The sequence below is a fragment of the Limanda limanda genome, chromosome 9, assembly GCF_963576545.1.
Source record: "Limanda limanda chromosome 9, fLimLim1.1, whole genome shotgun sequence".
Lineage (NCBI taxonomy): Eukaryota > Metazoa > Chordata > Actinopteri > Pleuronectiformes > Pleuronectidae > Limanda > Limanda limanda.
In genome coordinates, this window is record NC_083644.1 from 23,204,945 (window position 1) to 23,232,438 (window position 27,494).

The window sequence follows — 27,494 nt, forward strand, 5'->3', positions numbered from 1 at the left end:
CTCTGTAGGACGTATAAGTGTGAACGCAAACAGCCTTGTGACAGTGTCCAGAGTTTCTGCAGAGTTTTGGCCCGCTAGTATAAAGTCTGCAGAAGTCGATTTGTGAACACAGCCGGAGATTCCCTCTCTGAATTTGATCAATCACGCAACAGATGCATAAATAAAAAGCGGTGTCACAAACGTAGATGACACTGACGTTGATGTCACCAGTTTGTATTCATTAGAGCTGAAGCCGGTGTTGATGGGCTGAAAACAAAATCACATGATCTCCACAGCAGAAATAATACATGACATCCTGCCTCTGTCTCCTGCACCGCTGCAGCTGAGCAGAGAAGCCCCTACTGTGCTGTACATGTGGGAAGGGAACACTGTGGAGAAAGTCCAGACCCAATGCTCCTAAGATCCTCCACAGGCCATGTCAGAAAACGGCTTTACACTTGACACCTCAGTTCTCATATTTTTGGGGGATTACTCACCTTGGTTATGAGCAGTGGCTCTCGATGTTCCTGTCCACCTCTGAGTGTAAATCCCCATGGTGCACCTCCAGAAAGAAATACATCCACCAGCTTCCAGCCCTCACCATCTCTGCCCCTCGGATCCAGATCTCCTGATTTCTGCATCACGTGCCAAAGGCTCTCAGCTTCCGTATAGTGTAAATCATTTGTATATCCCTCAGCATCCATGACACTGTTACAAAAAATAAATACAATTTTTAATGATAGTATTAGACATTATCCATTTAACACTTAATAATAGGCACATTTTCTAAAAGCCAATGGAGTTCAAATTGGGCTGCACTCCTAGGACTCATTTTCAGGCCCAGGCTTTACTATTTATGAAATGCTGTCAGGCATATAATCTGTGAGCAATAATGTGGGAACATGTTCTGTTTCAGTGATATGCTGATGAGAGCTTGCTGTAACTCCCGAGTGTACAAACAGCCTAGAGGGAGCACAAAGCTACAGCAAGATAATAAGACCCCATTGATTGTCAATTTTAGAAATCATCAAGAATCTATTGATCGTTAACTTGCACCATGTTATTCCATTGGTCTTTCAGGCCTTACTGAGCCTGAGTGTGACCTGAAGAGACTACTAAGCAAATATTTTATATCGTTTTAAATCGTTGAAAATCTCTCTGAGGCATGAAATATAATGAACAAAAAAATAACAATTGTGTTAAGAAAGTAAAAACGGAACGACAGAATTCTTAAATGTAGTCTATTGAAAGTAATGTGATGTTGTAATTAAACCAACTTATGATTTACGATTAACTTCACAAAAGTAAATGTATACAATTTTGACCAAATGTATCTGAATCAGACCAACATGGATTTGTGAGCTAAACTAGTTGCTTTTTCAAACAAACAATGGCTAATTTGTAGCCTATTGTCTTTTGAATAGTGGAGATTTTTACCTGCATTGAAAACAACAGAAAAGTGATCTTAGGTTGATTTAAAGTGTATACTGCTTCACATTAAACTAAACTAGACACAAAAGCTGTAAGGATACTAGGTAAAATCTTAGGTCAATATAAGCCATTATAACAACATATTTAAATGAGAGCCTATTTACCAGTTGATCAATTGAAACCTGCCGATATGAACCTTTCAGATATATGTGTATTGACGTTTACGTATATGTGCTGATATGAAAACTTTTATTTTGCAGAATTGACAGTGTAGAAAAACAGTTTGCAACCCCTTATACTTTATATACTAATGTGCAATCTGTTACAATGTATACATGTTGCTCACACTGTAAATTCTGTTTACATTGTATATACTATTTCTATTTGTATATCTCCTTGTATTTATATCGCATGTCTACTATTATTACTTTTATTGATGCCTACTTGATGACGGTCTTCTTTTCTGCTGCGAAACAAATTTCCCCATTATGAGGAAGGATTATTCTATTTTACATATGCATACATATTTCCATATAGTTCGGGTTCTACAACAATGCCCCTTTATTGTGGCATCTCAATTCTGATCAAAATGCATCAAAGCCGTGGGACGACTTACTTCAGCCTACTAAGAACTACAAGCTGGGATATCAAAGATGTATAATTTCCACAGGTTTCCAGAGCTAGTCCTCCATAAAGCACGACCTTTCTGCTGCTAATTTGAAGGGGACAGCGCTTCAGTATATAAGATGAGTGTGTGAGTGTTCCATCCAGGAACGAGCGGATAGTCTGTGTTCACAGGGAATAAAACTACAGTCGATAGTTTAACACATCGGCAATAGTCCGCAATCACCTGTTGTCATATTCCAGCCTGGCTCCCTTCAACTTAATGCTCTTATGCGAGAGAGAATTAAACACTAACAATGTCGAGCAGCACAATGGAAACCATCTTCCCTGAGCACCGACACCCGGGGGACCGGAGCCGAGTTACACACACTCGCTCTTTTACGCAGGTAACCGAAGCTTCGTGAGAAACGAGCATTAACTTCTGAAAAACAACAACTCCACTCCACGACACGTTCGCCTCTCTCCACACACACATCACAGAACAGTAGTTTAAACAGCTGACCTCACCTGGGAGTTCAACTCCTGGTAAACCGGTGGACGCGAGAGCTTCCTCGGTGACTCACGCAGCTTTATCGCAGGTTTGCGTTCCACATACTTCTTCCTTCTGTAACGAATCACCTGTAAAAGAGTAGAGTAGCACCGGGACTCGTTCCGCTGGGGAGCTGCGGAGTTCCTCTGGTGTTTGTGAGCAGCAGCAGCTCGGCCCGGGTCCCTGCTGCCTGGAGCGAGAGCACACACTGACACACTCCGGAGAGTTTAAATGAGCTAAGCTAACCTAGCTCCATCCTCGGACACCAGGGACAACAAGTGGAGCGGGACGCAGCGAGAGCGCCACCTCGCGGTAGCAGACAACGTTTCCCTTTAAAACCCACTTTGCTTCGCGCTTTGATGAATAAAGTCACTGTGACTCACTTCTGACGTGAGACTTCAACCACACTCTCCGGGTTTAGGCTATTTTAGTCGCCATTCCGCTAACTATTGACAATTTCGCTAACTATTAACTTCTTCCAGGGGGTCCACGTTTCCATGACAACCCGTTAACTTAAGGGTCGGCAGTAGGTCCAAACCTAGCGAATTCGCGGAAATGGGTGAGTGGTGAAACGTCAGCAGCGACCACACTTGGAGAACTTTACCTTAACTTTACTTTACGAACATCAACACACGCAGTAATCGATCATCGGGGTGCGTTGGGTAACTTTTTTAACTCCATTGGCAAAGTATTGACAGTATGTTTAAGAACTGGGGAAACTGGTTAGGACGAGAAGGGGGAAATGGCCGAGGTAAACAAGAAGGCGAGACTGTTGTTGAAGCCAGTGAAGACAACAGCAGTCCCGAGATGGACGGAACCAAGGACAAACACGCGGATCCTCATCCACTTCTACAGAAAGCCAAGGGCTTCAGTGGTAAGTGTGGGGCAGAACAGTCCAGGTTGTTCTGGTGGACTTAGTGGAAAGTGTTTGGTCGCCTTGCTGTAGCTTCCATGGAGCCGCAGCCACTTGTAGTCATAGATGTTCTTCTTCTGCAGGTTACATCTACAACTTTGCCAGCAGTGCCTCTAAGAATCTGTCCGAGTCCGTGGTTGAAACAGCACAAACTTTGAAGAAAAGTGTCGAGGAGGGCAACATAAATGGAATTATTGATAAGGTAAACACCTCTTGGCTCTAGTAATTTAACTGATTTCACAGCCTCGTGTTTTTTTGGGCCTGACTGATGGATTATGTTCTTCCCTCAGACCCTTTTGGGTGATTTCCAGAAAGAACAAGAAAAGTTTGTTCAGGAGAAAAAAGCAAAAAAGTTTGGTAAGCCCTGAATAATTAATTCAGTTATTTTCCTGAGCTACTGTCATTAATAGTTGCCTTATTGCTCGATGATCAATAATGCATCACATGCAAGTACAATCCCATCAGAATACTGTGACTACAGACTAGTTTTCATTGTCCCTAGGTGCTGCTGTGCCACCATGGGTTGGTTTTAATGAAGAGGAGACTGTACAGCAACAGATTTTATCTCTCTCCGCTGTAAGTATGATTCCTTAATAGACATTTGTTTTGATATCCAAACCAAGTCAAATTGTTCATCTATATAGAGTCAAGAAAATTATAACTTCGGTTTTTTTTGACAGGACAAAAGAAATTTCTTGCGAGACCCTCCTGCTGGGGTGCAGTTTCAATTTGACTTTGAGCACATGTATCCAGTCGCCATGGTGATGCTGGAGGAAGACGAGCTCCTCAGAAGGATGCGCTTCCATCTGGTCCCCAAACAGTGAGAATGTTTCACGTGCTGCAGATATTAGCTTTCTGTTCCCATTGTGTGCATCCCTGTGCAAGTGCGGGTTTATTTAAAATCAAAAATATTTTTATTCCACCACAAAGATGATTGTCTACTTCCTGTTATTTTTTAAGGGTGAAAGAGGAAGCCTTCTGGAAGAATTACTTTTACCGCGTGTCCTTGATAAAACAGTCGGCTCAGCTCGCAGCTCTAGCAGCACAACAGGCGGCGGAACGGAGAGATGTGGAGAAAAGTGGCTGCAGTCCCGTGGATACTCTTCAAAATGGTACAATCTCATTGTGTAATGTTAAAGTACAGGGCCTGTCTATAATCTGAAGGTTCTTGTCAGTTGGAAGAACACAGATCAATCATTTTAAATGATAACTTCTCACCCACAAAATTAATAAATGTTATTGAAAAGGGGATGACGTAAAACCAAACATTATGTTGTAAATCAAACAGTGAGTAAACCTAAGGAATGTTTTGCACTTGGAACTTGTTGATCATAGTTTTTTCCCTTATTTAGGCAACAATTTGCACAATTGCAATGTTAAAATCAGTTGAATTCATACTTTATATATATTGCATGCATTACTCTGCAACAATGCATGAGACAACATGAATATTACTTAAGAGATCATGTCAAAATGATTTTTGCAGGTGAAGAGGAGATCTCCACCAGCCAACCTGTGTCTGAATTTGTTAGTGATGCTTTTGACTCATGCAACATAAATAAGGACGACTTGCGCAAAGAGATGGAACAGCTGGTTCTGGACAAACAGGAGCTTCCAAGCACACTGCAGGGTAAGTCCCTCTGTTGAACCCGATCATGATGTAACTGTTTCTTGTTACAGTGCTGGTTTAAAGCAACTGCTTAGAGTATGTATAAGTTATGACGTGTATTACAACATTACATTTAACTCTAAAAATAAGTGTTGTCATGATGGTTGGAACCAAGGAGGAATCATTTATGTGATGATGACAATGTGCAGTATCAGTGCTATAAACTGTAAGCACAAGCCACCATGTTGGCACGCCATTTTCTATGTGTACAGATGATTTTAAAATGGTACTTTTTATACCCTACTGTACTCCACTTGACGCAGAACTTCCTGTGGTGCATCTATAGTAATGCAGGACTGAAAAACTCTGCTGAGGAATTGTATATATGAATATAAGTTTAGATTAACTATCTAAAAAAACGTGATCATAAGAGCCTTGACTTAGACACCATTTATCTTGTTTTTGGAAAGAGAGGAACACGAGTCTATATGTGTTTTAAACTCTGTGGACTTGCAAGGTGTGATTGCATTTTCTATTTTTGAACTGATATGAACCTGAAAGTCTGAAATTAAGTATATCTTTCTATTTGTCCATCTAACTGAGTGACTCAAAATTTGTGTTGGTTTTTCTAGATGAGACCCCAGACTGGGAAAGAGAGATACAGGAGGAACTTAAGGAGTACAACGTGTTGGCTGATAACCAGAACCACGACGACAACTGGGACAAAGAGATTGAGGATATGCTAAAGGAGGAAAGCTAGAGCACTGGAGCTAGCTCCTCAATCTTAACTATCTGAAGGACATCTTTGAGGTCAGATAGAGCCCCTGACAACGGAGTTTATACTCCTGGTGAAATGATTAATTTTAATGTTGGTCCTCCAAGAGAATGAGAAATACAACTGAATGTTGATAACATTTTAGAGGACTGAATAGTTTTATGCGTTTATATTTTATACTGTCTTCTTGGGTTAAAAAGAAGAGACTGTCCTGCACCTCATATTTATAATGTACGCCTCCACGGTAAATACAACACTACAGTAGCAACAGTGAAGAAGCCGACTCTGTAACATAAGTCTGAATAGTTTTTGTCTCGCTTTAAAGGTCTGGTTAGTATTTTGTTAATGAAACTCTTTTGATCGTATTTTTTAAAATCTTCTTCACAACCCGTGAATATGTGAACGCGTCCAGGTAACGCAGGAATAAATGCAGAAGCCAATATGATATGACTGTTTGTATTAGTTTCATACTTGTGAATGTCCTTGGGTGACTGGACATGCTGTCTATATTTGTTGAGATCAAATGCATTGTCTCCACATGCACACATATAAATGTAGATGCTGATATAATGTACTCTGGAAACTTTCAAGTCCAAACAAGCTTTGTTTTCTTCCTTCTGTTGTTCTTCAGAATTTACTCTTGAAAACTGATCCAAACTCCTCTGTCTGTTTACACCGATGAAAACGGTTCCAGATTTATTTACCATTAACTTAATTGACTGTTATTTTTTAAATTTGTGATTGTACACAGAATGTGTTCTAACACATAAAGCATATTAAACCAAAGCACATGTGTCTCTCCTGCTTGTCGAGTGTATCTCAACATGTCAATGTGTCACAACACCCGGAGACACATTTACTCTTTAATCACCAACTGTTGGCGGTTCTGTCCCTAATGCGCTGTGAGAAACCTGTGAAGAATTGAAGGAAATGAGCTGTTTGTGACGACGCAGTTCTCTGACCCATGAGTCCTCTTTATTGCTGAACTTGACAGGAAACACAACCGTTCTCCTTTTTCCATTTCAGAAACTGCAACAATAAACTACACAATATAGTATCCTCTGGAAGTCCAGTAATGTCACACACAGGTTGCACTTCACTCAGAGTGTAGCTACTGTTTATTTCACTTTATCAGTCGCACATCTGAGATACAAAATACGCACACAATCCATTTTACATGAAAATTCTTCTCATTTGAAGTATATAGTGATCAGAGGAGGAGATTTCAGTGTTTCAACATGTAAAACAACTGACACACAGAAGACGAAGAAGAAAAAAACTAAAGTGTGTAGATAGGGTTAGGGTTAGGGTTAGATTTTAAACAGTTTTGGTTTTAAACAATACCAGCTTCTTAAAGATGTAAACACAGTTCAAGATGAACATAAAATACACAAAGAATTCCAGTTGATTTGCACAGTTATGTGTTTAAGGCATCTTATGTATCTGTAAATCTCATCCATGTGACTAGAAACTAATATTTAAGTACATTAAAAAAACTCTGCTACAGTTTATCACTCTATTGCTATTAGATGCATGATGCCACTTTTTCTTTTCTCATCAGAGTCACATTAGTAAACAAGTATTTTACATGCTGTACAATATGATACGTGTTGCTATCATTGGCCAGAGTTAATTCATTTTAATGTTAAATCAACCAGTTTGGAGTCAACAGTGAAACGGCCTAAGAGGAGTATTTTTCAAGGTGTTGCACATCACACATGTTTAAACCTGTGATCAGTTGTAAGGTGAAGCAACCTATTTTTGCTCTTTGTTTTGGTAAATCAGCCACACATTTATTTATTGTATATTTATGTCTAATCATTCTCGATCACCTCACTTCCAGCAGCATCAGGCACTTGTCAGTCGCCGGACTATTTTTATTTGCACCATTGTATTGTGCAAATAATATGCGAGTCAAAATGGAATTTTATGTTCTCAAAAATGAACAAATTTTCCTGAATTTCACACACATAAATACTGTCTGTGTATTGGGTTCTGTGTCCTGTCAAAATGTGGGTAAACAGCAACTCCAATACTGTTTCCTGAATACATCCTATGTAGACTTGTCAGATTTAGAGCTGTTAAATATCCAGATGCTTCCCTCAGGAGTTGGTGGAAACCAAAACAGAGCTAGAGCAATCCTGGACTCTTGCAGTTGGCCACAAAGCTGAGATGCTTTTTTTTTGTACCACATCTGCTTAACAATTTAAAAAGGTCATTATACTGTATTTCACTACTATGTCACCGTGTTCTTGATTATTTCAACCAGCCTTTGGCCCAAGATTTACAAATACAGCCACAAGTGATATAATCTGGTGCCATAAAGCCTTTACGATATAAAGTGAGATATTTTAAGTCAGTGAAATGCACTTCTAGTTTTTATAACACAAAAATATAAACACAGTTGAAAACATGAAGAAATAAAACAGTGATTCTTGTATTTGCACATAACACATTGATAAAATAAACTCAGAACCTGCTTAATTGCAGTTACATGCAGGTGCAGTCATGGGACAGATTCTTTCATTTGAATTGAATGGACGTCCATCAGAGATTAAGGCATTCAACAGTAAGTGGGATTGATGAGGGTCTGTAAACTGTAGAAATATGAGACACAACATTTTCTGTTTCACAGTCTTTTGATTTCAAACGCCAAAGGTGTTGCGCTTGTGACTGTCATCAAGTTCATGGTCATCACAATGCATTGTGAGGCGAGATGAAATGTAAATCTTTGGTTTTGTGGATGCAATACTTTTGACTTCCCTTTACAATATTGTCTCAGTCTCTTTTTTAGAACACATTCTGAAGTCAAGAATCTCTCCATCAGCTTTGGGATTAAAATCCCAAAGCTGACCAAATAAATGTGTGTGTGTGTGTGTGTGTGTGTGTGTGTGTGTGTGTGTGTGTGTGTGTGTGTGTGTGTGTGTGTGTGTGTGTGTGTGTGTGTGTGTGTGTGTGTGTAATATTACATTACATTACATTACATTTCATTTAGCTGACGCTTTTATCCAAAGCGACTTACAATAAGTGCATTCAACCCTGAGGGTACAAACCAAGAACAACAAGAATCAAGACAGTAAAATTTCTTCGAAATAAAGCAAAACTACAGAGTGCTATAAGTAAGTGCCATTTTAGTGCTACCAAAGTGTTAGTTTTCAAAAGTGGTTAGTTTTTTTTTTTTTTTTTTTTTTTTTATTCAAGGTACAGTCGGAAGAGGTGTGTTTTTAGTTTTCGGCGAAAGATGTGTAAACTTTCAGATGTCCGGATGTCGAGTGGGAGCTCATTCCACCATTTAGGAGCTAGGACAGCAAACAGTCGTGATTTTGATGAGTGTTTAGCTCGCAGTGAAGGAGGAACGAGTCGTTTAGCTGAAGCAGAGCGGAGAGAACGTGCTGGTGTGTAGTGTTTGACCATGTCCTGGATGTAAACTGGACCTGATCTGTTTACAGCATGGTATGCGAGTACTAGTGTTTTGAACCGGATGCGGGCAGTCACTGGTAGCCAGTGACTGCCCGCACAATACAAGATTGTGTGAGCTCAAAGGTGAATTGGAGTTAGTGTCGGCTTCATACAGCAGAGCAGCTGGCAGATGGATGCATGTGGAGCAATTGGATGTTGATGCGCCATGTTTATGTCAGACCGATTTCCTCCAGCACACTGCGCGGGGTCTCTGCTTCCTGTGGAGGGAGAGGAACCAGAGCTCCAGTGAAGCTCTCGGTGAGCTGCACTAAACACACACACTGATAACAGATCTCAACAAGGTCTCCGTTCAACTCAACTCTGCACACATACTGTGATACAATGTTTAATCTAATATAACGTCATTAATATCTCAACATCAGTAATGGTTCAGTTAAAGCTACATAAATCAAAACAAATTTAATTCAATAACTCAATATGTTTTTATAATAACGGAATCAAATTAAAGTGGCTTGAAGTGAGGAACCAATAACTTGCAAAAACTGTAGTTCAGTTCACCATAAGAATTCTCTATTCATACTTGTGTGAACAATTAGTATATTTTCTCTGCATTTCTGTGAGAAAACGAATGTAATCTCTTTATTCTTGAGGCCCTAATTTTGTAAAAACAGTGTTCCAGGTGTGCCCCTAGTGGTCAATAATTCCATAGGGCAACTTTAAAGTTGCATTTATCAATACTCTTTATATGTATACATATACATGAAAAAAAATGTTAATACATATAAATGAAAAGGGTGGCTTTTACTAGGAAACAATTCTTTACTTCAACTTCCAAACTACAATATGTTGTTATTAATACATTAAAACATATTTTTAAGTCATAACATGAGGATGGACAGACAGCGTTAAATACACGTCATCCACTGGCCTGCATTCATCGACCAATAACTATATATATATATTTACTTTTATTTTAATTTATGTTGTGCCTACATGAACATACAAATTATGGAGGAAATTATAAGAGCTGGTGGTTTTTGTCAGAAAGAAAGAGAAGCACTTACTTTGGCATCCTACAACAAGGTTCAGCACAAAGTAAAGAGAAGAGTTGCATCAGAGCAGTGAGGAAGAAATCTTGCTTTATAATGGAGGAATAAAATTCAACCCACTTCCAAACAGTGACTTTGAAGTCTCACTTAATTTTCAGCTTAAAATTCTCAACCCAGATTTTGAAAACATAAAGTCTGTATTGTTTACCAAATAGACTTCATGCTTGGGGTCGATTTTTGCCCAGATGATGTGTCCTTTTGTCACCTGATAGATGGATAAACATGAGTGGAGCTCAGCACCATTAGATGGGAAGGGCACTGAGGTTGTTTCCACAGCAGAAGAAATGCAGAAAAACTATAACCTGATGTCAACTTAAACTGCAATAGGTTTACATCAAAGAAAGACACCAGTGTGAGCATGTGACAAAGAATCATAAACAATTTATTGATGAGCTATCATGTACATTGATAAAATTAACCACGGCGGTCTATTGATGCAATCTGTCTTCAAGAGTTGGACACAGATGAACAATGACGGATCATATAAAATATCTTAAGTGCTTAGACAGTGTGCAATTATGACAGATCAGTCTAAGTGTAATTATGTTTTAATGCCTATAAAAGCCCTTGGTTAATCTGTGCAAAGTGCAAATATTTATTCAGTATGAATCTCATATTATAACTTACCTTGAGAGTGACCTTTTTTCTATTTATCTAAATAGGAAATATCCGGGTCTATCAATTTTAAAGATATAGATAAAGAATAACAACTCAGCTTATTACTGGACAAATATTAGAAAACTAAGCGATCTAGTGTTTGTACCACGGTCTGAGCAAGAAACTGTTTCATACTTAAAGCTACAACAAATCCTAACATCACAACAAGGACAAAACCTTAAATCCAAATACATACTGTCTTATTAGAAGTGAGATTATATGAACAAAAAGACAAGATAAACAAACGTAGAATTGACTCGTCCTGCATTCACCCCCCCCCCCCCCCCCCGATGTGGGATGGGCTGAAAGGATGTGAATTCAGACGTTAAAAAAAGACGGATATTGAAATCAGTAAAAATATGAAGTGTAAAACAAAACACCTCTTTGATAAAATAATGACTTAAATGTTAAATCTGTGTTTAAATAACATCAGAATTCAGATGCTAATAAATTGTGATGTGGCCCTCAAGCATGTACATACTTTGAAGGTATAGTGCAATATTAAACACCGACATTTTGTGCATCTGTACTACAGCCTGTGCAACAGGGGGCAGACTTCCCCCACTTATTCTGAATGGTAGTAACCCACTTAGAGTTATGTAGAGACCATCCATCATAACAAAATACTGGATATGAATTGTCCCTATTTTTATATAAAATCATTTACTTGTCATTGTGATCCAACAGTGCACAGACAGATTTTATTTAAACAAAAAAACAGCAGCTAATTCAAATAAAGGTTTTGTTTGCCACTTTGGAAACATAAAAAAAAAAAAAAAAAAATCTTTCAAACAATAAAACCCACGAAAGGAAAAAGGTTAAAAGAGATGCAACTGAATTCCAGTGAGTGGACCTTAAGTTAAAATCATTAGTTTAACTGCATACTTTGTGTAGTGATGGCACATGCTGCCCTGCTGGTGAAACAAATAAGTGGAGCGATGACAGGCATGTAACAATATATCGCTACAGAATATGACTCATGACACAAACTATAACTGGTTCATGTCATAATAACGATTAAAGACATTGACCTCCTTGTTCGTCCACCAAATCCGACCTAAATGTGTTAATCAATTGCTGTAGCTTTAAACTTACTTTTTAATTTTGTGACAATATTGTATCATGACTGTCATGTACTGAATTGAACAGTGAACTGAGTGAGCAACAGTAAAGGTTATGACCCCCCCCCCCCCCCCCAACCAATGACAATGAGAGGTGCTCAGAGTGCAAAGAGAAAGGAGCCAGGCACTGAGGAGCTCAGCATGCAGGGTGGATAGTGGCAGCAGCAGTGGCGGCAGCAGCAGCAGCAGCGGTGGCAGCCAATCAGTACACAGGCACATTAAAGTACTCATGACGGGGCTGAGGGAGAGAAATGCATACAGCTTAGAAAACACCAGAACATTGAGGCGAAACAGTCACCTCAGTCACACACTTCATTCACAAGACATGCAGGAGACAGTACAACAGGAAGGAGGCGCCACTCGGAGACAAAAACAAACTACTCTCACTGTGACCCCTTTAAAACATTTTTTTTCTAGTTCTATTAAATTTATTTAAATTTCATTGAAATCACCAATTGCTTTCTTGTTGTGAGTTAGATTAGAGGAGACACACCACTGTTATGTCTGTACAGTAAATATGATGAGGGAGCCAGCAGGTAGTTAGCTTAGCTTAGCATAAAGACTAGAAACAGGAGGGAACAGGTAAAAATGTTAAAAAAAACTCACAAACTAACACATGGAATCTTGTGTTAGTATGTGAGGTTTTTTGTTATCTTGCATAACCCATATGAGAATTGAAAGGTAAAAGCGACGTGTTTATTTAAGGGGCTATGTGAAGAAACCATTACTCAAACTGGTTTGACTGTCTGGCTCTTTCAAGCATTTCTAGATCTCACTATTAAGCACATTATATCCAGAAATGATGGCAAAATATCCTGCATACAAACGCATTCACACATGTGCTCAACCAATCATAAGTCAGCCTCAGCTGTAAATCAGGATGTTTCACCAAATTTGTATAGCACAATAACTGATAACTAAAATATAACTCATTAAAACCAAACCTAGTGGAAAAATTTGCATTTTAACAAACATTAGTGAGATACAAACAACGGAAACCGACGGAAATCATCCCTGAGAATTATTTTTGATGTATACTAGACTTTTGAGTTTGGTGCATGTCCCATCCACTAAGAGAAAGGAGGATTTATGACCTATACTGCAGCCAGCCACCAGATGGCGATCAGGGCGCATTTGCTTCACTTTTAGGGAACAGTCATGTTACCAAGCTAACAGTCTATGGCAGGAATAAAGACATGTTTTCTACATTCTTCTTTGGATTAATCAAAGAAAACACAGCATGCTAGATTGTGAGCCTCTTAGAAAATATCCTGACAGAGCCGAGTTAGTTGTCCCTCCCTGCTTTCAGTAGCTATGCTAAGCTACGCTAATTGTCCCCTGACTTCAGCTTCATATTTACCTTACAGACACTTAAGTGGAATTGCTAAAGTTAATACAGCAAAAATAATCAAATGTCCACATTAGTGAAAGATAGTATTCATTTTGAGTATTGTAGTAGAAACTGTTTATGTATTGCGTAATGTTTTTTTCTAGAATTGTTTGCACTATGGTCACACTGCAGACATGTAATCAGATAACACATCTGGTGGTGTGGACAGTGTCAATGAAATGTTACACATACATGAAAAACAAGACAATGACGAAAGACTGTTTGATACAAACATATATTGTTGGCTATGGAGAGACAGTTAGAATTAACAAGAAACCACGAACATGAGCCACAACACCGTCTTAACCAGCACAAACTGAGCTACAGACAGACTGATATACACAGCAAGAAGACTGAGACTATAGGGCTCTTACAGGCACAGACGGCCTAAATCCACAGACACAGATTAATCACCTCAGTGGGCCTAATTCTGGAAAAGACCAGAGGACTCAGAGGCCATATTTGGGACCATCACACCTGTGAGGCAAACATTTTTATGAGGACAAAAATAAACAGAATGATGCACAACACTGTTCGAGCTGGATAAAGTCTAAATCTCACAGGAAACTAAAGCACCGACACATCTACAGTGGGTGGTGTGGTCGGGGAGCAGGAGATTAACTTTGCACCAACACAACAGTGCCCTCTTCATTTGGTCGTATCTGCTCACTTTATCTCAGACGTCTCTCACGCAGAGTTGAGCTAAGTAGGAAATCTTCAGAGGCATCATTATTCCAAAAGAAGATCAGTTGCTGGCACCAAAGTAATGACCAGCTCCAGAGAAATGTTTCACTAAAGCCTTATTAAAATAGCTTCCACCAAATCCCCTGTGGTATGTTTTCCATGTAATTACTGCACTATGCACTTCTTAATTCCATAAAGCACAAGGACCTAATTCCATATGTGCCCTTTCTCAACCCCTGCACTGGTTTACCACTTCACTTATTATATCCACTAACTTATATGTTTAGATTTTCTGAAAGATGACAATTAAAATCACTTGAAATAACTTTTGCATTTGCTTATTATATCATGAACCACTTATTTTAAAGTTATGTCAATTGCACAAGTTAAAGTAGCAGAGGACATTTTGAATTTGATCTCCTGATCTCGTGATTATAAAAAGACCATAATGAAAAGAGGCACTTTTTGCGCTGTTTTCAGGCTGGTGATAATCCTGATGTCAACAAATCCTTTAAAAAGACCCAAGCCAACAATGAACCGATTTAAATTTGTGTAAAACATTTCTGATATACAGGATCATTCCTCTGTGCTGTGGAGAGAGGGTTCACCATTAACCTAAAAAGTTACATGTTCCTTCATTTACCATGAAAAAACACGATCAGCTGCCGTAAATACTTGAAATGTAGTCTGGCTGTGTAGTAATCAACAGCTGAAAATAGTCGCCAATTTCAATCTTTGCTTTAATTTGCTTTGTTTAAATTAAACAGTGTCCATGTGGCCACCTCCAGTAGAAACCATTGGGAGTGGGAACCAGAGCCAAACCTGGAAAGTAGATTGTTGGTTTATGGTCTTTTTATGGGATATGTTCAAATAAAACAGTACAGAATTATATCTTAGTGTTGATTAGATGAGGATTGTTTTCGATTTTGGGTCAAATGACACCATGTACAAAAACCTGCAGAATCAATATTAGTAAAGTAAAGTAACTAAATTTGAAATACTGTCGTAATTTTGTGTTTTTGTTCAGGAATTATTTTATACCATTTCAAAAGAACATACATCATTAATCGGAGCAATTTCATTCAGTGCTGTTAGTAAGACAACAGGCTAGTCTTCACACAGGCAGCATAGCTCTCTCACTGTGAAAAACACTTTCCATGTTACAGTTTAAAGTTAAAATGCCAATTTAGTATAAGAAATTTGCATTTAGATAAACAAAAAAAAGTTTCTTGTGTGCTACAACGATCGAAGAAATTGTTCAAAATGTGACACCAAATGTTGGATGATGCTGCCTGTTAGTGAAACTGAGTGTGTTCAGACAAGTGGTTAACATTTCACTTGAGGTTCATGCCTGTTATGACCCTGGCGCTTTGTCATGTATGTGTCACTCAGAGTTATGAGACAGTCAACGTTCATGCAGGTAAGAGTTCAAGGCACGCAAAACTAGAAACCCATGCTGACCGACAGACTGACAACACCAGTCTTGTAGTTACCAGTAGCCTGGACATGGATGGACCCTAGGCCCATTACAAGATCTCCTCATTTGGCAAACTCCCCCAGTCTTCACTCTGGCTCTACAAATACAGAATTGAGCCAATCAGAGTCGTTTCTCTCTGCCTGTCTGGGTAAACTTGGACTGTCTCTCTGCAGGTTCTGACCCCACTTATTCCAAAGAGAGAATATGAACTGAATGATTTTCAAAATCTCTTCACGTCACACACTTAAAAAGAAAGTGGCTACATTAAGAACTTACCATTAGTCATTGCTGTGTGGCGTGTTCTCTATAGTGAATGTACTTGATGGTCCTGCTGACTGTAAATCAGTGAGCAGCTTCACAGTTTGTCCTTGAGGATTATGGACTTGGCCTGACAGCACCTGTCTCACACCTAATGTTTAGCTTTTCTAATGCTACTTGACTTCAATTCTCATTTCATTCATTTAGGCCACTTTTATTTCCCACATAACATGAGTAAAATTAGTTTTTGTGTCTTGTTCATAGCTACATGTCACATATACTATGATGCAGAAAATGATGATAGATCTAATATCAAATATCAATGACAGGGAGACAATATGTCTTTGTTTAGCCATAAGCATGTTCAATCAAACTGACAGCGTTTCAGATATGTTGATGATTATTGAAAAGTGAAAATCTTTAATGATGTAATAACTAATGGAAATCTAATTTTGTGTTTGTCACTAGAGCGTAACCCAAATATTGACAGATTAATATTTCTGGTTTCCAGGATTTCTGTGTCATTATTTAAATATTTTCATTCCATAATATTCTTATTTCAAATATTCTTATTTCAATACACTTACTTTCAAACTTCCTCAGGTACATATTTTGGTCATTCTAAGCTAAATCTGTGGGATTCTTGTCAAAAACTTTCCCCCACAAACCCAATGTAGGCCGTTATCTACAGTTCACTTTTCTCCACTAAACGTTGATGGGCTGTCAGCGGTGGCCTGGTTTCGCTTCCCAGAACTCATTAGCGGCGGCCTTCTGGATCACTAACCGACTCGACGTTCCGAAAAACAAATCCAGCAGAACCCATTAGCCTGCTGACACTGATTGGGTCGATACTAGACAACTAAGTAAAACACAGTTTACATTAAAAGATGCCTTCAGTAGCTAATGCTTTGAAATCATTTTGACAGTTGTGCACTCTCTAGAAAGGAAAGAAATCCTGAATCAAGTTAATAGCTCTTTACTGTAACATATGTAATATTTCTGATTAACTTTACAGAGTAAGAATATGTGAGTTTTAATGTGCAGCATCATTGTGAAGTGTAGAAACACAGCTGTGGTTGTGAGCTGTGTTTCTGCTGATCATGCTAATGGTCAGAATCCTAATTGCAGTGACGCTGTGGTTTTGCTACTTGTTAATTGTGCTCAGTCTATATGAAATGCTAATGTGGGCTGGGAACGTTTGTGTGGTCCCAGCCAGGCAGACAATGAGCCTTTGTTTCTGGGCTGCAACCTGAGCTCCCCTCACATCAGCCATCACACAGGGATGAAAAGACTGTGTCAGATTTCATTTGAGACATTTTTGTGTTACTGTATGTTTTAGTTGTCTTATCGAAACAGCCTGTGTACAGTGGTTTATATCACTTATCATATCATTTATATCTCTCAATTAGTAATAACACATTTTAGAAGGAAATTCAGTGATGTTACTTTAGGAGCTATCTCATGTAGTTATGCTGCTGCAGGAGTTATATCGGTTAGTGTCTAGTCTACACAAAGACATCAGGGATGAGGTTGTTATAGGGAGGAAAACACATACCAGCAACTGCAATCTCTATGTGGTGCTTGTAACACTTGTAATACTGCTGTTGCTGGTACATTGTTTACTCATGGTTTTAGGATTGTGTTGGTGAATCTATGGTGAATCTAAAGCTACTGGTCTACCACTACAGCCAGGGTCACTGGGGTTCTAACGAACTGTACCTGCAAACAGACGCATCTGAAAGTCTATATTCTGCAAATCACAATAGTAAAGACAGAAATATGTGAGCTGGAATCAGGATCAAGATCAAGCAAACTAAGTGGAGGAGAAACAAGCTCTGTGAAGTCCATGGAATGAAAAATCACAAGAAACAAAATGTCAAACATTTGTGAAAACAGGACTTCAGAACTCAGAGCACCACACTGATGCAGCTCAGCTTCAGATGGAGGTATATAAGGATAGGAGTGGTGATCAGGAATCCGACAGTGAAAGTAAAAGTGTATGAAAGAATCTCATCTGACCTCCTCCACTTCAAAAAAGAGGTAAGAGAAGAGGCTTCACACAACATTTTAAACCTTGTTTTACTTTAATTATGTGATATACAGAAACTCCTACTTTGATAATTCAAGTGCCGACTGGGCTGTATGAGGGACATTGGTCATTTATAAATTGTTTGCAGACAGAGCGTGTCTTATAAATATTTAAAGGGTTTTAAGAGCAAAGAGGAACAGTAAGGAGCACCCAGAGTGTGTGCAGGCTCATCCATCTATTAAATGATTGCATACGAATCCTGAGAGGAAAAACTTCTAAACAAAAATTTAAAACATCACAAAAACATGTTTTTGGTTAAAATTGAGGTAGCAGATCTTTACTCGTTTAAAATAAACTATGACACTGACTCATTCCTCAATTCTTCCTTAGTCTGATCTGGAGAATCTCACATATCAGAACAGGCATAATGAGAGTGAGGGCAGATTACTAATTAAATTGGAGAAAGTCATTAGTGTGAAATCATTATTCATCATCATGAAAAATGACTTCTCATTTTTGTGTCTTACCTCCTGCAGCAGGTCAGCCTGCTCAATTGCCTTTAATACATTCTTCTTCGACGTCTCCTGAGCCTCCCCACCCAACAAGAATTCATCGAGAATGAAGTAGGCCTTCTCAAAGTTGAAAATGATGTCCAACTCACAAACCTGTGGTTTAAAAATACAAATCAATATAAACATTGGATTTCTGCAGGTTTCCACAAGCTAAGTTATTATAATGATTGAAATTTAGGTCAGACTCAAGTACGACAGACATGAAGGAACATCAGAGCTAAATACAAGTAATCAGTATTTTTGAGTCTACATTCAATAGATGGCAAACACATGATGACACATTGTGTGAATACACAACATATAAATTAATAAGAGGGACGCACACTGCCAAAGTATTTATCCAGCAGCTCCACATATCTGTGGATGATCTCCAGTGTGATGAGCTCATTGTCCTGGTCCTCGATGGCACAGCAGAAGTACAAACTGGCGTATCTGTAACAGAACAACGTGAGTTAACAAAATAACAGCATTAAAAAGTATCTTTCGAACTCCTGACATGAACCTGACTAAGTGAGAATAAGAGGAGCTGACTTCATGCGTTTTTATCATAGGCTCTCCGACTGATAAATATACTGTCTCCCACCTCACTGTAAAAGTGCTGAGAGAGCAACTCTGTTGTTATTAGTAAGAACTGACTGATGCTTACTGTGCACGGGGTATTCATTTAAAAAGCCAGATGCAGAAGGCTGTATCAGTTAAGCCTCATTCTGCTATGGTTCTTGATCCCTTTTTAATCCCTAAGGATTTTTAAGCATGTGATGATTGGCTAATAAAGGAGCCGGTCAGTTGATCCCTCACAAGCAGCGGGTCAGGGGGCCACTGTGGAATCAGCAGAAGATTTTTTTAGAAAGACAGGCATAAAGGAGCAAGTGTCAAACTCTGCAAGAATGGAACTTGTTGGCGTTATTGATTCCAGCTATTTTAATTCTTTGTTTCATGGTCCACTCCGTCCTTGTGAGCTGTTTGTGCAAGTTACTGCAAGGCAAAGCCAAGCTCACGAAACAATGAAGTCAGTTGTTTAATTGTCTATGAAACAGCAGTTGTACTGAAGCTGACACACAAAGTGAACCAGCAAGCATTGGCATCAGACTGTTACAGGGTCAAACCTTTCAGAACAAAAGCATACGTAGCTCTGTAGATACTGTAGATAGAAACTCTGTCTATGTCTCTATCCATATAGCATGTTTTTTTGTATATTTGATAGTAAATTGAATATATTTGCATATTGGACGGATGGTTTGATTAAAAAAAGAAATCTAAATGTAACTTGAGCCGTGGGAAATTATTACAGGCATTTTCCCCTATTTTCTGACATTTCAGAAAGAAAAGATTGAACAGTTATTTCAGAAAATAGTCATTGCTTGCAGCCAGAGACCTGCTGAATGTTTTCATGAAGGATGACTACATCTGTGTGTGCTCTGTTTCAACATGGTGACAGGCTGTATGTTGAAACGTTATAGTTGCTACACTCTTGCCTAACTGTGCGCTCGAGATCTCATGTTTCCATATTGCATTTTGCTTTTATATTTCATATCGTGTAACTTTACACCATAAACAGTCTAAATATTAAACCGCAGCGACTGTTATTGTCTTTACTGTATCAAAACTAATTTCCATTGGGTGCTCTGAGGCTCATTTAGCTCCGTTGTAGGCCTTGTATTACTATTTACTATTTTAATTTCTTCTCACTAAAGTTAAAATAAAATAAACAGAATAATACACAGAACAATCGTGACTAAGACAGTTCTCTTCTGAAATGTGACCAATCAGAAAGCTGGGAGCTTCACTAAACTATGAAAAAAAAGACCTATTTAGACCACTGCAGTGAAACTAGATCCAAAGGCAGCATCTCTACTTAAACTTTTGTGTCTTAATTGTACGCGATGAGTCAATTTAACTGTTTTCATTAAATAACAATAAAAAGGGCAAAGTAATGTCTTTAAACTATTCACATTCAACGGGTAAACAAACATGTGTCTGGTTGAGCAATAGTGCAAAGTCACCTCGACTGCTGTGCTTGTGACTCAGGGTTTGTTTACCTGGCCACTGCAAAACAACTATAATGTGAAAAATTATACTTTTCTTATTGTGCATGATGCCTTCATGTTCTTTGGTGACACGCTCTTCACAGTCTATGAATGGCAGGTACTGTATATCACTTGCCCAGGTAAGTGTGAAAAACTCTGTTCTGTGACCATTCAACAAGAAAACACTTCAAGTCCTATTTCTACGCACCTCTTGTATACAATCTTCAGGTCTCTCCACTCTAGGAAGCTGCACATTTTGGGCTTTCGAGCCAGGATTGTCTGCACCAGCTCTCTGGTGATCTTCTTTTTCTCCTTATCAGACAAGGGCACGTACCATTTCTGAAGCCTGAGCTTGCCTTGTCGACTGAACAGAAGCATGAACTGCATCTGGAATGAAGACAAGGGGAGAAACAAAAAACAACAGAGGAGCTGTGAACCATTATGAGAGACGAGGGGAAGGAGTGGGTGGTTTTAAATACCCACACAAAGATTCAAAAAGCATTCAGAAGAGAACAGCAAACCACTTTTTAATGTGACGCCAGACGTGGGCTTTAGAAGTCAAGACGATTCTGACAAGTTAAGGCAAACCAAAGAAAAAATACTACTGATTGACATGTGATAAAAAGGTTAATCTTTGTCTGGAAATGACTTAAGTTATTATCCTATTGAATATTTCTCTCTGCCAAGGAGGTGACAATTTCACCCCCTTTCCATTTGTATCTGTCTTGTTTGTTATGAGCAAAATATGTGTGGTATGGTTCAGGGAAATCGGTTGTGGATCCGGATCAAGGGGCGGATCCAGGATTTTTCTTTAACAGGTAGATAGGGTGTTTCAGTACATTTTCACCATTTCCCCAGGGAATACAATATGGATCCTGGTGAAATAGATCTGGCACATTTTGGCAACTGATATCTATGAGTGTGTAAAATTTGGTGCAGATTGAATTAAAGGCGACTGTTGGGCCTTGCTGGAGTAATGTGCTCTACTGAGAACACTTCTAGCTCTATATACACTCAGTTATCAGTTTATTAGGTACATGTATGTAAGGTATGTAGTGTAATGCAGTCCAACACAGCAGACCTGCTGCAAATCCTTCTTCATGAGCCTTAACATTTTCAGCTTTTCATTAAAACTGGAGGCTGTTTATTTTAGTTTAGTATATTACACACAACATCATCACAAAATACATAAATATAATATAATATTATATATGTTATCCGGGTGTTGAACAACTAGTTGTGGCTTGTATGAAAATCCCAGCCAAAAGGTAAACAGAAGATAACATAAAACATACAAAGTCACAGATATAGGTTATCTACTTGTGTTCAAGAGAAAATATTAGTCATATTAGTATATCATGTATATATAAATATGTGTGGTGTGCTAGATTTGTATTACACAATACAAAGTGGAGTTTTTGTCATAGAACCGATCCTCATTGATTTAAACGTGTTGGAGGAAATAGTAGAGACACCTGTCACGGTTGAATCAACGCGTCTCTAAACTAAAGAATAATCGTAATGAAGGGAGGATTAATTCCAGGCCTGTTTTACGTACCACACAAGTTTAAGATGAATGTGAATAATAATAATAATAACAATAGTAACTCTAATAATAGTACCATAGAGTTATTCGTTCAGATGTGTCATGTGTTATCATGTGTTGAGAATAAAGAACCGTTTTACTTTAAAAAAATCAGCCTTTAGAACAGTGGAGCAGAGAAAAACAGGAAGCACGCTGTCACTTCTAGCTCCGTTCAAAACAACCCGTTTTAATGACCAATTCAAAACGACAGAATCACCTCGTCTTCACCGGTATGAACACTGAAGTCTGCTTTCCACCGTTATTCAGCGCTGAGCTTTAGCCTCTGCAGCTAGCGACCAGGGTGGGGGGGTAGAACCCAACATGAGACCGTGCATGCTCACAGGTATGAGAGTAAAATATGAAGGAAAGTAAAAAAAGTACTTACCTTGAATAACAACACAGTATTCCTCTCTGAAGATATGAGCCACCACCCGAACCAGCACCAGGCATCTAACACCTGATTGGACAGACACGCGCTAGTGTTGCTGTTCATTGGCTGACAGGGTTCCGGATAATCCCGCCCCTTTCCACGCTTTAACTCGCCATCGGGGGTGTGATTGGCTGGTTTAAACGTCAATCAAGCCTCAGACGTCATGAGCAGCAGCTGATGGTTTGAATGAAGGCTGAAGGAAATAAATAAAGATAATAAAAGTTTGATTGAATTTGATTTGAAAAAGTAGAAAGAGCATCTGCAACTGCTTTACTTTGAAGAGTTATTAACTGTGGCCCTGGATTAAAGTTATTGATCTGTTATTATTCATCATGTTTGAATATTTCTACACTGTTTTGATGATTTCTTCATAATTTATTTCACTGACAGTTAATTTTGATTTGTAGATATTTTGTTTGATTGATCTTGCACTGTACCCTGTAACATTTGACTGTATTGTTTTTTCATGGCTGATGTTCTACATATTCTGTATGTTTTAGCAAATGAAGTGACTAAATGAAAAAAGTTTGAAATAGGGCAGAATAAAACAAATGTGTTTGTAGGTATGTAGGTACTTTATTAATCCTCGAGGAAATGTAGGCCTTCATTAGCTGTAAGAACTACAGAGTTCAAGTAAAAGGCTGTAAACAAATCATCAGTAATATATAAGATAATACAAAACCTAAGTGAGGAAAACAGAGCCCAGAATCAAAACCAAACTTAATATGCATATTAATCCTGTTTGAGTTGCGTCTGTTCAAAATACCGCAGCCAGACTTCTTACAAAAACTTGAAAGTTTGAACACATCCCCCCCCCCGTTCTGGTCTCATTGCTCTGGGCTACTGTCACGCTCAGAATTGATTTCAACATTTTGCTAGTTTTTAAATCTCTTAGCTGCATTGCCCCCTCTTAAATAACTGACTTCCTAATACCGTACATACCTGCTTGTGATCTCAGATCTGCAGGTCAACTGTTGCTCTTGGCTCCCAGGGTAGAGCGAGAAACTGAGGGCGGTGGAGCAGTTTCAGTAAGGGCTCCACAACTATGGAATAACCACTGGGAATCACATAAGTTACCTTGTTGTCCTCTTCTTAATCTGGTTTAAAGACATATTTTGATAACATGGCATTTACCTATATTTCTTAGGTCTTTGTGTGTGTGATTGTATATGTTTCTATGTTTGTGAAGCCCTTTGTGAACTTGTTTTTGAAAAGTGCTATATGAATAATGTTTAACTATCATTATTATCTTACTGGGTAGAAGTTAGACCACTTCTTATGTAGCATTTTTATTGCCTGTTTCACTCACCAGGTTCCATCTGTGATTTCCCTGCTTGTGTGAATGATCCAGGACCAGAGTGAATATCAGTGTGTGTTCAACACAGGTGCAGTACAATGTAGCAGCCTAAGGGAGGTGTCTAAGGGCTAATAAAGAGTATTAGATAAGGTCATCACAGGCCTGTGGATTACAGTAATCCTATCCACCAGCGTTGGGTATCACACACACTACATTCCAACATAGATGAAGACGAAGATGGAGGTTACTGCTCGTGCCGCTGTGCTGCTCCTCCTGCTCATATCTCAGGGTAAGTCACTGAGCACTTGCATGAGGGATAATATTCAATGATATACTGAACCATACAATTACTTTTATGAAAGAAGTTATCATATTATGTTAATACATATTTTTGCTCAGATTAAATCAGAAATTTAACATATTTTCTATAAGGAAGCTTTTTAATAGTGTTGAATGAACAATTAAGTGTTTGTGATCCTTTTCCTGCAATACTGTATTTTTTCCCCACCAGTCCAGGATTCTTAACACAAATCATGAAGACTAAAAACAAATGTTTGTCTAACTTGAACCACAACCCCGACCAATGCATTTATGTATCAAAGTGTGGAATTTAAGTTAATTCCACTTCATTTTGTCCAAAGTTTGGCTCGAGCTTCTCACAGTTCATGTCCCCATCTGCTTCTACATTTCATGCATCTGTTGATGTGGAGCAGCCCCGAGAGCCGTTCACTCACAGGAGGTACGAGCCCATTAATAAACCACCTGAAATGTTTCTGAAATGTCATCGAACCGAGTGTGAGAGCAGGTCTGAGTGTGTAAACTGTGTGTCCTTCAGGAGGAGGAGGCTGTCCAGAAGGAGGAGTTACAGGAGGAGGAGGAGCAGCAGGTGATCGAGACGTGGACGAGCAATGTCAAGGCCTGCACCTGTGACTGTGAGTCTGCTGACTCATCCACATTCACCCCCCAGGTCATCCCACCTGTGCCGCCGGCATTACTGCCAACGCCACCTCAGGGGCAACCACAGAACTGCATGCCAGGTGAGGACTCCACCTGTGGCAACTGACCTGGATTCTATTATAATCCTTCCGTTGGTCACACTCACGTGATGTTGAATGTCCTTAATTAACCAAGTTTTTCTTTAAAAAGTGATAATGGGATTCAAATGATGCGAAGGACAATGACGTGTAAAGATTTACAGTAGGCAGCCGTGTGTCCTGTTGTGACTTTAGGTGTGCTTGTGTGTCTGTGGGCACACACAAAGCTCCAGATGGTGTGATGGATCACACAGATGATGGCCGTGTGCACTCAGCACAATCTGGACTCTGCATCTACTCAGCAATGCACAATCACCTCCTACTATGATCCCAACATTTTTCTTATTCTCTGCTTCAGGTTAAAAAGGTTTGGATCTGTTTCCCATGTAGATTAGAACACGTTGAGATTAATAGATGCTCAACTGGGAAGGAGAGGCCTGGAATTTCAAATACCTTGGACAATCTTATTACCAGTGCAGGAATGTGATGAGCAGATTAGGGAGCCCAAAATAGGGCGTGTCCTGTAGCTAATAGCTTGATGCTGGGAGAAGCAGGGCACATCAATTGATGTCCGGCTGCCTTATCACGCAAGCCTCACAGTATCACCTTTTACTGTGAGCTATGTCATTGTCATGAAATCACTTAGAATGTGGTAGTCATCCATATTTGTATTTGACCCCTCCACAGAATGCCCCTACCACAGACCTCTGGGATTTGAATCTGGATCTGTAACATTAGATCAGATCAGCTGCTCCAGTCAGGACCAGTACACCGGCTGGTACTCCTCCTGGATCCCAGACAGGGCCCGCCTGAACAACCAAGGCTTTGGGTGAGCCGCCTGTCACCTCCACATCACATGACACACTCGTAAGCAGCCCTTATTGTGAGTATAATACGTGGCATTTCTGTCAGGTGTGCGTGGCTGTCCAAGTTCAATGACCAGTACCAGTGGATCCAGATTGATCTGAAGAAGGTGGGGGTGGTGTCTGGTATCCTCACCCAGGGCCGCTGCGACGCCGATGAGTGGATTACTAAATACAGCGTCCAGTATCGCACTGTGGAGACTCTGAACTGGATCTATTACAAAGACCAGACGGGAAACAACAGGGTAAATACCTCAAATAGCAGCCAGTACAACAAAAGCAGATGCAGTCCTTTTTCTGGCAGGCGGTAAAATGAAGCTTTGCATTAGTTCATGCAGGACACAGAAGTCCTACCCTGTAATAAGCTGACAGTCAGCTGGTGTTAGTCCAATCAGTCAGCCACCAATCACAGCCATTCTCCCATCAAAGCTCGCTTCACTGTTGAATATAACACGACAACACTCCTGCTGCTGCTGAGTCCCCCCCCCACTTTGTCTACGTGAGAGAAATTGTTTCTGCATGTCTTGCCTAGGGTTCACACTTTTCTTTTCTGCATTGCACTCCATGTTAAGCCAGGGAGCTTTTTCACAAGTGGAGCCATAATCACCAAGCCTTACTTTATTTCCTTTTTTTGAAATGAATGATTTAATTATGACAAGTGTTACTGACTAAAACAGTATCATGAGTATAAGGAGAATATATTCAGTTGTAATCTTTCTTTATCAATATCCAGTCTTTGGATGCTGCTTGAGTGTAAGATCTCTAAAAGCACCTAAAAGCATCACTTTGCTGGAAAGACTTTACACAGGAAAACCAAACGTCTAACCTTGTATTAGATTAATTATTTGTATTTTCTCATAAAAAATTACAAAGGATCTTAAAGACACCAGTTTGCATGAAATAGAAACAAACAGGCAAGTGAGCAGTTTTCACAGCTCAACCTCCGAATGCAGAGGCACCATTTTAACAAGCCACTTTATATTGAGACAGCAGATATGAGCAACAGCGGGAATGAGGAACCACCGAATATTTTATTGGTCCACTAAACCGCATAAACCAAACACTCTATCTGTCTCACCAGCTTTGAACAATATCAACAAAACAATATCAACTGATGATCAATATATTATAAATAGCCAGTGTATCCTTATTTACATTTACATTCCCAGTAAGCATTCATTGAAAAACTGTTTTTTTTTAAACTCAGAAATAATTGTCTTCAATAGTATTTTGTCTGAAGGCCCAAATGTTCAATATTATATGTAATAAATCAATAAATTGGACACTAACATGATCCACATGAAGAAACATGTGGTTTCAGTTTGTTTTAGTCTAGGTAACAAGAAGCATCAGATTACTTTTAGTTTAGTTCTTTTTTGATGATTAAGGAACCTTAAGAGTGAAGAGATCCAGTGTAATGTTCTCATGCTGTTTCTCTTCAGGTTTTCTATGGGAACGCTGACCGATCCTCCACAGTGCAGAACCTGCTGCGTCCGCCCATCGTTGCTCGCTTCATCCGCCTGCTGCCCCTGGGCTGGCACACCCGCATCGCCATGAGGATGGAGCTGCTGATGTGCATGAACAAGTGCACCTGAAGGGAGCTCGGCCCGCTTCCTCCTCACCCGCCCCCCCTCCCCTGCCAACAAGCCGCTTGCCAAACGGGAGACATTGTCTTCGTCTG

The 27,494-nt window shown here is 39.3% G+C and overlaps 4 protein-coding genes across 7 annotated transcripts in view; 2 read left to right on the plus strand and 2 right to left on the minus strand.

The window, feature by feature from the left end:
• shroom2a (shroom family member 2a) overlaps positions 1-2,763 on the minus strand; it is a 32,755-nt gene extending 29,992 nt beyond the window's left edge. Inside the window, exons 1-2 of the mRNA XM_061077510.1 lie at positions 2,542-2,763; positions 477-687 (exon numbers count right to left, since the gene is read on the minus strand). Coding sequence (XP_060933493.1) covers positions 477-683 — 207 coding nt within the window. The 5' untranslated portion in view covers positions 684-687; positions 2,542-2,763. The remainder of the gene's footprint in view (positions 1-476; positions 688-2,541) is intronic.
• A 347-nt stretch (positions 2,764-3,110) lies between these two features.
• On the plus strand, positions 3,111-6,646 carry LOC133010415 (synapse-associated protein 1-like). The gene is made up of 8 exons (XM_061077990.1): positions 3,111-3,437; positions 3,560-3,678; positions 3,767-3,833; positions 3,979-4,052; positions 4,157-4,296; positions 4,437-4,588; positions 4,963-5,106; positions 5,718-6,646. The coding sequence occupies exons 1-8, from the start codon at positions 3,263-3,265 to the stop codon at positions 5,843-5,845; spliced, it is 999 nt and encodes a 332-aa protein (XP_060933973.1). The 5' UTR covers positions 3,111-3,262; the 3' UTR covers positions 5,846-6,646.
• Positions 6,647-8,965: 2,319 nt separating this feature from the next.
• LOC133010036 (AP-1 complex subunit sigma-2) lies at positions 8,966-22,663 on the minus strand. 3 transcript variants are annotated; one of them, XM_061077449.1, is made up of 5 exons: positions 22,407-22,542; positions 20,813-20,991; positions 18,901-19,009; positions 18,533-18,670; positions 8,966-9,537 (listed from the first exon to the last, which is right to left on the minus strand). In XM_061077449.1, the coding sequence occupies exons 2-5, from the start codon at positions 20,989-20,991 to the stop codon at positions 9,490-9,492; spliced, it is 474 nt and encodes a 157-aa protein (XP_060933432.1). In that variant the 5' UTR covers positions 22,407-22,542; the 3' UTR covers positions 8,966-9,489. The 3 variants fall into 3 exon arrangements, with proteins under 3 accessions (XP_060933432.1, XP_060933431.1, XP_060933433.1); XM_061077448.1 differs by lacking the exon at positions 22,407-22,542 and adding an exon at positions 22,575-22,663 and having other exon boundaries at positions 8,968-9,537; XM_061077450.1 differs by lacking the exons at positions 8,966-9,537; positions 22,407-22,542 and adding exons at positions 12,229-12,405; positions 22,575-22,662.
• Positions 20,650-27,461, plus strand: LOC133010035 (retinoschisin-like). 2 transcript variants are annotated; one of them, XM_061077447.1, is made up of 7 exons: positions 20,650-20,744; positions 23,932-24,205; positions 24,630-24,655; positions 24,752-24,953; positions 25,638-25,779; positions 25,863-26,058; positions 27,256-27,461. In XM_061077447.1, exons 2-7 carry the CDS (start codon positions 24,142-24,144, stop codon positions 27,406-27,408), a joined length of 783 nt encoding a protein of 260 aa, XP_060933430.1. In that variant the 5' UTR covers positions 20,650-20,744; positions 23,932-24,141; the 3' UTR covers positions 27,409-27,461. The 2 variants fall into 2 exon arrangements, with proteins under 2 accessions (XP_060933430.1, XP_060933429.1); XM_061077446.1 differs by lacking the exon at positions 20,650-20,744 and having other exon boundaries at positions 23,479-24,205.
• The last annotated feature ends 33 nt before the right edge of the window (positions 27,462-27,494 follow it).